Genomic DNA, 10,716 nt, shown 5'->3' on the forward strand with positions numbered 1-10,716 from the left:
TTTTTTATGCTAGTTAAGGAGTAGTATAGTACGATGTGCATATTTGTTTTTTTTGTAATTAAGTATGTAAAACAAGAATAAAGAATAAAGAAGATATCTAAAATAAAGCTAAGAAGTATGCACATTTATTAGAAAGAATGTTTGACAGCTGCATAACTGTGGCAGTGCTTGCACGCGTATATATCCACAATTTTTGTTTTTATGAGGAGGACAAAAAAGCGCTATATCTTTTAGTTGATTTATGGAAACTTTGAAATTAACTTCTAGCATTAAAAGTAATAAATTACTAAGACGACGAAATGGCCGTTCTAACTTTGTCGGTCAACTTCAATATTGTATGAATTTAATGAAATAATAAGCAGTAAAGAGAGTTCAAGGATGACCAAAAAAAAAGAGTTCAAGGATGACAAATGCAGTTACCATATCAATATTTAAAGTTTCAAGGTCAGCATTCAGCATTTGCTGTCTATGATTTTATCCCTTCCTCGAAACTAATTCAAACAATCAAGGACAAAAAATGCACATGATTAGGTAATCCCCTTTCTCTTGTGGATAGAGTAGTGAGCTCAGGAAAATATCAAGAACCACTACACCATTTGTGTGTGTATAAATGAATATAAGAAAATCCAAAATGTATGCTTCCGTTTTACTGTTTGTGTTTTATTACCGTTTCTCTGTGCTGTGTTTTTAAGTGTTACTGACGCCTTTTCCTCATCACCTACCTCTGAAAACTCCACTAGTCCTTCTTTCTCTCTCATTTGTTTAATGTATTTATCAATATCAATACATATTTAATGTGTATATCCACCGTGATCAATTGATCATATTTTCATATTCCTTTCCTGAAACCACCACAGACAACAATTAGCAATTCATTACTACCATTTTTAATTCATTTCAGCAGCGTTTACCTATGCCGCTTCTGCAACCAAAACACTTTCTTTGTTGTTATCTGGGTAAGTGTGGAACACCCACCACTCACATTTTGTGTGTTTTTCTCAATTCCCATTTGTAAGATTCACCCAGATTTGCAATCTACTAATTTTCAAGGGTTTATGGATGAAAAAGATTTCATTTTTCCATTATCACTTGAAGTTTCTTGAAATGGCATTGTGGGTGGTTATAGAGCTATCTTGGGTAGAGATCTGTTGTTAAAGACTTGGTCTTTCTTTTGTAGTTTGAAAAAAAATTATACTGTGGAAAAGGGGCTCTCAAGATCTGGGCTTTCAGAGGTTTCTTTATTGTATCCAGTTCTTATAAAGGTAAGAGCTAAGCTTTTTCAGATATCATATAATGTCTCTTTTTTTTCTTACAATAAGCTTTGGATTCTTAGTTAAGATTCATGTAATAAAGTAATTCCAGGTAAAAAGAGTTTTGCTTTTGTTAGACTGGCATAAAATTAGTGGTCTTCTTCAAAATTGTGTTTTGTTGATCTACTTTTCTTTTCTTGTAATAATTGGCTGATCATATTGCGAATCCTATACTTCTGTTTTGCTTTGACCTCACATGTAATGCTGTAATCTTTAGAGAAATATTAAACTATTAAACTAAACTATTTTTTTTTAAACCTGATTTTGTGAATCTGACCAAGGTTTAGTGGTGCTTTGTTGTAGCTTCTGTTATGATCATTATTGTGCATTATTAATCTTCCCTCTAGAAGCAACTGCCCAAGAACCTTTACAAGTAACAGTAGAAGTTGAGAAAAAAGGTTATGGGAGTCAGAAATGAGGAGCTTGATAATTGATTTAAGAGCTCTCTTTCTCGTTTGTTGTTCGTACCCTTCGTTCCTGCTTGCATGAGATTTAGTAATTTTTCTAGATAATTGAAATTACTTCCACTATGTGTCTTACATGCTGGCTCGTTGAGTTGCAGCAAGTCTTGCTATTGCCATTGCTATAGATGAGTTTTAGCTTCAATTAGGCTGTGAAAAAGGTTGAAGGGAAGATTGTGATTTTAATGTAAAACTGCGGTGAAGTATGACATTATTGTTAATTACCTATTTTGCCTTCTCCTTGTAGTGGTTCTTTGACATTGTCAAGGATGGCTTCTGACCTTAATGCTGAGCTCTCAAAGAACGTAGGGGGTTTGGGCATCAAGGTCTGGGAATTTATCGGAATAATTGTAGGGCTATTGATCGTGGTTATCCTCTTTGTGTTGACATACTATCTTACCTCGCAAAAGAAGTTGAGAAGGGCTCAGGAAAGGCTTCCTCTTAGCCAAATACCTACTGTTTCAAAAGAAATTAAAGAAGTACGGGTGGAGCAGGTGTCGACTGAGGAATTTGCTCCACGTGATGGAATTCTTCTCACCATTCACGATAAGTCAAGTGATAAAGAATCAGACAGGGTCTTGGTTCATCTTGGGATGCCAAAGGCCAAAAATGCAGATACCAGCAGCCAATCAGGCTCGTTCCGTCATATTGATAAAGATATTTGCGGATCACAATCAGGCGAGGAAGGGAGTTCGGGAACTTTTGCGTCGTACAAACCATCCTCGTCGCATCCAATAACTGCTCCTTCTCCTTTAAGTGGTCTGCCCGAGTTTTCGCATTTGGGTTGGGGTCATTGGTTTACTTTAAGAGACCTTGAGCTCGCCACAAATAGATTTTCGAAGGAGAATATTCTTGGAGAGGGTGGATACGGAGTTGTTTATCGAGGACAGCTTATTAACGGTACTCAGGTGGCTGTTAAAAAGCTCCTCAACAACCTGTAAGTTCTAAATCCCATTTCACATTCTAGTGCAATCTTGGAGTTAGTTGCAAAAGAACTTAGAACCTTTTGTCCGTTTTATGTTTTAATAATTTGTTTTGTTCCACTCAGTGGTCAAGCAGAAAAGGAATTTGGAGTGGAGGTTGAAGCTATTGGCCATGTGAGGCACAAAAATTTGGTTCGACTGCTGGGATACTGTATCGAAGGAACTCATAGGTACTGTTTGTCATCAATTTCTAAAGCTGCAAATTGCCCTTTGACATAATATAATAATTTTGTGTTATAAAGGGAAATAAGATTTGTTCAACTCGAACTTGTTTGTTGATGATGCATACACTTTTTAAATTTTAGAAGTGTAGATGTAAAACTGTAGCAGTTGCTTCCAAACTAACGTGACAGGTCCATTATGAGCTCTAAAGCATTTAGGACTGGCTTATATATAATCATTCTAAACTGCTCTCACATTGTCATTTCAGGATGCTAGTCTATGAGTATGTTAACAATGCCAATTTAGAACAGTGGCTTCATGGAGCTATGCGCCATCATGGATATCTTACATGGGAGGCCCGGATGAAGATCCTCCTTGGCACTGCTAAAGCGTAAGTTGGTTAATCTGCGTTTTCATCTCGCCCGTTACCCCTCCATCAAAATCTATGATTGTAATTTCTCTTTTTTACTGAAAAATAATGTCGTTTTATTGTGCTTCTGGCAGTCTTGCCTACTTGCACGAGGCAATTGAACCAAAAGTTGTTCATCGGATATAAAATCCAGCAACATTCTGATTGATGAAGAGTTCAATGCTAAGGTCTCAGATTTTGGCCTGGCCAAACTGCTTGGTGCAGGAAAAAGTCACATCACAACTCGAGTGATGGGTACCTTTGGGTAAGTTTCCGTATTCCAATGCTCACCAACTTTAGAAAGGTTGTCTTTACAGTATTTTAAATAGGTTGGTTTTCTAATATTTTCCAGGTATGTGGCCCCTGAATATGCAAATACTGGCCTTCTAAATGAGAAGAGTGATGTTTATAGTTTTGGGGTTTTACTACTGGAAGCCATTACTGGAAGAGATCCGGTTGACTATGGGCGACCTGCTCCAGAGGTAAACAGAGCCGCACCCAAAATATCAACCAAATAGGAATGCATATTTCGTAGATTTACTGCCAAATATCATATGGAGCTTATGCAGCCAAAGTGTTACTATAAATTTTATTTTCTAATTAGATATGCTTAAGCCTTATTAGGAAGTAGTACTATGATAAAAATATTTGTTATTTGTCTTCTTTATATTATTTTGAAACTGACAGAATCATGGGGTGCATTCCTCTATATGGTCATTATCAGCTTAATCTCTCTGTTAGATGAAAATCAATCAGAACTTATTTTGAAAATGACAGAATCATGGGGTGCACTTATAATTCTGAGTTAGAACTGTATTCAACTGAAATTCTTGAGTCATCACAGGTTAATCTAGTTGACTGGCTAAAAGTGATGGTTGGAAGTAGGCGTTCTGAGGAAGTAGTAGATCCAAACATTGACACAAGACCATCTACTCGAGCCCTCAAAAGGGCACTTTTGACTGCTTTGAGATGTGTCGATCCAGATTCTGACAAGAGACCTCGGATGAGTCAAGTTGTCCGGATGCTTGAATCAGAAGAATATCCCATACCTAGAGAGGTTAGCGTCTGACTTATGCCAACTAAATATGGAGTATGGTTGGTGTATATGGAGTATGGTTGGTGTATATTGCTTAGCCCATGGCAGATAGTTTCTCAGGGGTAGATATGTTGTTTTCTTCTTTGGTGATAATCTTTGGATATTTTAAAATTCATTAGATAACCACTGCTTAGACGATTGTCTCTTCCTTATAATCATGATACATGGTTGTGTTTTTTGTTGTGCTTAAATTTTCCAGGATCGAAGGCACAGAACGCAAGCAAGTAGCGCTCATATGGATTCGCAGCGTGATAATTATGATACTGATAAAAGTGACAGTAAAGAGCCAAAGTCAGAGAGCAAGCAATATTGATGAACTACTTCTGAAGAGGAAATCCCGGGAAATACGAACATCTACCTAGCAACTAATGATTTGCTTGGCACCCAGCTAGGAGCAAAAGGAAGTAGATTGGTGCAACTGCTGGGATTCTTGCTCTTCCTTCAAATTTTTCCATTTTTTGTTCTTGTATATTTTTTTCGTTTGTTTACCGTTGATTATTGCCTGATGTTCCTAGCATGATTCATTCTTATACAATATTTTATAGATAGATGGTTGCTTTTATGATTGAAGTGGAGAAACCTGATTCAGACAGGCTTTATATGTTCGATGTAGTGCCTCATTTGTACGTTTATGTATATCTTTTTGGGTAGTATGGAAATTTCAACATCCTAGATTATAAATGAGTCGGTACCTCATAAATAGATAATCTCTCTCCCAAATTGCCAAATTTCAATTGACAAGCACACCCAGCAATGTAAAATACAAGCATCAGATTCAGGCTTTTGTACAGTTTTAAAAAATTGATCAATCAATCTAAAACCTCGTGCATGACAAATACTTTGCCCAGCAACAATGCTTGTTGCCATTAGGATGCATCGTCGTCATTCAAGATGGCTGCTGCAGCCTCTGTTTAACGCGCTCAGACAGTTTCCCGTGTTGTTTCTCATATTCCTCCTTCAATTCCTCCAATCGCTTGGACACCTAATTGAGATGCAATTGTGTACATTAGTAGAGTTATATAGTAATAATAATACTAGGCAACAGACATATGGGGTACAAGTGGTGTCCGTTTTCTTGTAGCCTCTTTCAATCCACGGGATTATTCTGTTTCACCTATTTGATGTTTCAGTTGTTGGCCTTATATAAACCCAAGTATGCCAGTCGCAATATTGAAGGTTCACATAAATGCATACATGCACAACTCAACATGTCTTTTTCACTCTAACCGACCAGCAGGCAATAGTCAAGTAGTGTTGGGGTGGGGTAAGAGCTAACCCGTATAGAGTAAGCCATTGGTAATAAAATATCTGGATTCATAGCATCTTCAGGAAAATTCCGTAGTGCATGGATAAGTTTTTCGAAAGGCAACTTCACCTGTTAAAATACATAAATCGTCATCAAAATCCAAAAGAAAGATTGTGAGGATTCAGAAAGGATAACCCTACCAGATCATCATGGCAGAATTTTAGTAGTGCTAAACCAACTTTGAAGACAATCTTGACACCCTAGGGAAAAAATGACAAATTACAATCAGCATATTTTAGGGATAGCGTATGATAGCTGATTTGCAATATACTATAAAAATAAGTGATAACTAACCTCGAAAAGAAAGACGTCCCAAATCCTAAGAGCCAAGTGGAATGGAAATGAGTAAGAAAAAACGGTTATGAACCATTGGCTAGCATACATGCTAGGGTTTATCATTTCTTGAGTAAAATGCTCTCCCAACTTCGGTAAGTGCTCTCTCACTAACTGATCTAGCTGGAAAAGATATTGCTGCACAAGCGGCAAACCAACCTGCACAAATGCATGAATTTCATAAATACATCAAAATTATTGTGATCATTTAAATAAAAAAAAGATTAAAGAATGTGAACTCATATTCCCCCCCCCCCCAGAAAAGGTAGGACATTATGTATTTCCTTCCCTCCATAATTTCCCGACTTCCCATACAACTTTTAATTCAATCATGAGTAATAGTATATTTTTAGCTTTGGAATTTCTGAGTTAACTACTTATGCATTGCATTGCATTGCACAACACATTAATTCAAGAAATAATAATAGATATTGCCATGAAAGGCATGCATGGCATGAGTTTCAGAAACTTAATAAATAAAATAAAGGAAAATGCAAATGTAACTGAAAATGAAGCCCCAATCAATACAATGCAAGCATGAAGTGAGATATTTGAGGTGTAATCAAACAGATTCAGCTAGAGTGACAAAAACTGGCTATGTCTTTAAAATAAAAAAAAAAATCTTAAGAAGTTTGGTTTTAGTTCAGTGCCCTGCCAGAAATATCTTCCATTATATTACGCATGTGAGCCTGTGAGATTGAGAATGTGCAAATACAGTTCTTCAGGTGAGTGTTTGGACTGATTTTCTCAATTAAATTTCATTTAAGATTTTGCTATTTATTTATGTCACATAAAAATTCTATGATACTCCTCCGTCCCATTTATGAGCCATATCCATTTTTAATAATACACGTAATGGGGCACCCCATAATAACCCAATAACCTTCTCTTCTAAATAACATTCTCTTCAAGAACCTACCACTATTATTTATTCTCGAATGGCATGAACATATAAAAGGTTGTCAAAAATTGGAAATTCTTTATTCATTTTGCCTAATGATGCTCTAAAAGGTCTTTTGCCAAAACACGCCCAAAAGCCATTTTCATTCCCAGGTTATGAAATAGGTTGCTGAAAATGAAATGATGAAAGTGCTTGATTAAACTTTACCAAATACATTCCTTCCATTGGAGCATGCACTGCTCCTTTTAGAAGGGCTACCAGCAACCAAAATGCATCTTCTTCACTCATATAAAGAAGCAAGAGACCTGCGACAAATCCCATGCCCTGCATTAAACATAATTTTGATATGGTGAGAAACAAAAACTGGTAGATATGTTGATACCTGATAAGCTGAAAATACTACCAACCTGTACATATCCAACATCTCTGTCATATACAGAGTAAGCCTTTAAAACATTATAAAGAGATCTTTGACCTGGACCATGCCTCTGCTGGAAGAAAACATGTGAAGGAAATGTACGAGAAATATCTCGGATGATATCTAGTTCAGAAGCAGACGTCTCATATATGACTAGTTGCTGCAGAGAATATAAACAAATCAGTATGTTTAGATAGTTAATATAAAGACCTGCTTCAATAACATTCATCAGTTCAGAACAAAGAGGCATGAAAAAAATTGTAATCCAACAGAACCAAGTTCATTATAATTAATAAACAGAAATGGAAAAATAGTATAGTTGTAGGCTATCCAACATTCAAGCATCATAAAGAAAATGACAATTCTAAAACGTTCACGTGAAGTAAATCAAACGCCGATGAGGAGTTCAAAATGCACAAACGTTGAGAATTTAGGATTAAGAAGCACAAGATGTCGCCCAGCACAGATTAATTGGGTGATCCAGCCACCATTTATATAAAGGAGCTACTATGTAACTATAGTCAACCAGATATCCTTCTCTATACAAGTTGATAGAGTACGGATATATCATGCCATGAAGCAAATTGATTGTTCAAAAACAAAAGTGTTTGCGGGATGGAAAGCTTATTATTCAGGAAGGGACAAAAATACCTCAGACAGTTATATCAGGTATACCTGCACCTTTCTAGCAAATTAGCAATTATGTGAAAGTAAATTAATTTCTTATACGCTAACTAATGGCACTGGTTCAAGGGAGCACTCATATAAATAAAACAGCTAACAAGATAACCCTGAATATTTACATCCACTTCCCCACTCCAATCACCCCACGCTATTTCGTTGATTTGGTCACACCCTATGATGGTAAACTCGGACTTGCAGATCACTGACAACACCTACTTGTGTTACATTTGACATCATACAACAAATTCAAGGATATCACAAAACATCTTTAGGGTTTTTAACTTTGTATTCTCTTAAAAATTCCATGTATAATTGGCATAAAAGGTCACAAAGTTTAACCTCATAAACACCTGGATTCATGAGCAAGAGGTCACGACTTCCAGATATCAGTTGCCAGACAAGTCCTCTTAGACAATCAGGAATTCCTTTCCTTATTCTCCTTTTGACAACATGGGGTTTCCTTCGAACATAATGCTTCCAATCACTTCCTCCAACCCCTATCATCTTTCTCCATTTTTTAATTCTTTTTTCCTCCCTGGAAATGAATGTTAATGTGATAGCATTATGATGTTTGAACAGCATCAACAAAACATATATAACAAGCAAACACATCAATATAGTTCTCAGCATGGTGCTCTTCGAAATATAACAGACTCCTTTGGAAAATCACTGTCAAGTCCACCCTTGATGGATCTGTTTGTTATCTCTTTGGCAAGTTAAAAATATTTATGAAGATTTCTGGTTCACAAGTATAAGGAGGATTTGTACCTTCAATATTGGGTCGTTTCTTTCTTCCCAATTCAAAATAATACTTTACTTAGTGCAGTAGTATGTTTCCCAATTATCAGTTTAGAACAAAGTAACAATACTCCAAACATTCATAGAATTCAAACCATAAACCTTTATGCCACAGTTTAATCTGGACTGAGAAACTGCTCTAGGAGAGTTTTCTTTTTTTTTAAGGGTAAATCCATCATTCTAACAAGAACTTTATTGTATTTTTCAAACTCCACCTTTATGAATATCAATTTAATGCCTCATCTTTATGACTTGTTTCAAAGCAAAATCAGACAACCTAAAATGATATGGAGTGCCTGGATCCTATTGAAAATGACATTGTTTTAGATTTGGTTTTAATTTTTTGAGATAAAACGATGTTGTTCGAATGGAAAGGGCATCATTTATGAATGTTGGTCAATGCGAGATTCTCCAGGTAGTATTTGGTATTCCACATCAATTTTTAGGACTTTGATTAAATGTCAGATTTGAAACAAGTCATGAAGGTGAGGTACTAAATTTATATTTTCAGAGGCCGGAATATTAAAAAATGTATTGGAGTTTTGGTTAGAATATTGAATTCAACCCCTTTTACAATGAACGGGTTTTGCTCAGATTTGACCTAAGGTTTATGTGTTGCCCAGAAATTATCTTCATCATAAGCTAACTCAACTCAGTCCTTTCTTCATACTAGGTTCCAGAGATGTATGAGTGTCAAATCTAAGGGCTTGAAACTAGAGTGTAGAATATGATTCTGTTACAATAGGTCCAGCAGATAACCGTGAACGGACAATCTAGATCATCAGAAAAAAAACAGAATGCAGAATAAATAAAGTGACATTTGGGGTATGAAAGATATAATCACCATAAAAGCTACAGCTACATTTAATTCCACACTATACATACCTCTCATACTCTGCAGCTGATCTGCTCTTTGCTAATCCATCAGGTGAGTTAGTTTCCTGCTTTACAAATCCAAATCTGTCAACTTTAGGCAGTGAGGCAGGTGGGGGCTCTTGTTCATCCACTCTTTTCTTTTCCATCCAAAAAATCCCCAAAAGCTATAACAAGAATATAGCTAGAATTTCAGCACTAGTGGAGCTTCCATTTCAATATCAATTATCAAACACAACCACAAATTCTGAAATAGCTGATGACCAAAATCGATGCATATAATTGTATGCTCAAGAAGATAAAATCAATGCCAACAATCTCGTTGAACATATATATGACAAACTCAGGATAATAAAATTGGAAATATATTACGAAATAAATATAAGTGAAATGATGGTTATCAAACAGGGTTAAATAGCATAGCAACTACAACGAAATAGCTTCCCCGGGTGACAAAATTATGAGAAAGTAAGATCAAAGGATTAGTATGCATATTAGATTTTACTCACAAATTAATGCATATATTTTCGTTCCTAATTATCGATATTACCCCAAATACTTGTGGAAAATGCAGAGAGATTGATTGAGAGGGTTGCGATGGAGGTAGAAGAAGAGAATTCCAGTGATTGTCGCAGCGATTGATGGCAGCGCTGTTGGTAGGAAACTCGTTTCTTTAGTTTTTATCTGTAATTAAAATAAAAATCATTTTATTTATCCTACTACTAATTTATTATTCATATCCATAAGGGTATCCACTATAAGGTGGACACGCCCAATAGCCCCGCCCCAGTTTTTGTTCATAGCCTCAGTTTTGTTGTCCAAAGCCCCAAAATTCTATTTCTGCCAATATAGTGGACACCTCCAATAGCCCACAAATTTTGTAATTAAAATAATCGCAGTGTAAATAAATAGAAAAAGAGGTAATTAGGGCCGAATATTCGTTGTATTGCAATCCGGTAAAATTATACAACGAATAATTAAA

General features: G+C 35.9%; 1 protein-coding gene and 1 pseudogene across 2 annotated transcripts; one reads left to right on the forward strand and one right to left on the reverse strand.

Moving 5' to 3' along the window:
• The first annotated feature begins 682 nt into the window (after positions 1 to 682).
• LOC121756084 lies at positions 683 to 5,105 on the forward strand (annotated as a pseudogene).
• A 14-nt stretch (positions 5,106 to 5,119) lies between these two features.
• LOC121756085 (EVI5-like protein) lies at positions 5,120 to 10,417 on the reverse strand. Of its 2 annotated transcripts, none has more exons than XM_042151547.1 (9): positions 10,285 to 10,417; positions 9,747 to 9,901; positions 8,403 to 8,598; positions 7,369 to 7,539; positions 7,169 to 7,285; positions 6,022 to 6,219; positions 5,868 to 5,927; positions 5,698 to 5,796; positions 5,120 to 5,403 (listed from the first exon to the last, which is right to left on the reverse strand). In XM_042151547.1, exons 2-9 carry the CDS (start codon positions 9,881 to 9,883, stop codon positions 5,308 to 5,310), a joined length of 1,074 nt encoding a protein of 357 aa, XP_042007481.1. In that variant the 5' UTR covers positions 9,884 to 9,901; positions 10,285 to 10,417; the 3' UTR covers positions 5,120 to 5,307. The 2 variants fall into 2 exon arrangements, with proteins under 2 accessions (XP_042007481.1, XP_042007480.1); XM_042151546.1 differs by having other exon boundaries at positions 7,169 to 7,266; positions 7,344 to 7,539.
• Between the last annotated feature and the right edge of the window lie 299 nt (positions 10,418 to 10,716).

The sequence above is a fragment of the Salvia splendens genome, chromosome 11, assembly GCF_004379255.2.
Source record: "Salvia splendens isolate huo1 chromosome 11, SspV2, whole genome shotgun sequence".
Classification (NCBI taxonomy): Eukaryota; Viridiplantae; Streptophyta; class Magnoliopsida; order Lamiales; family Lamiaceae; genus Salvia; species Salvia splendens.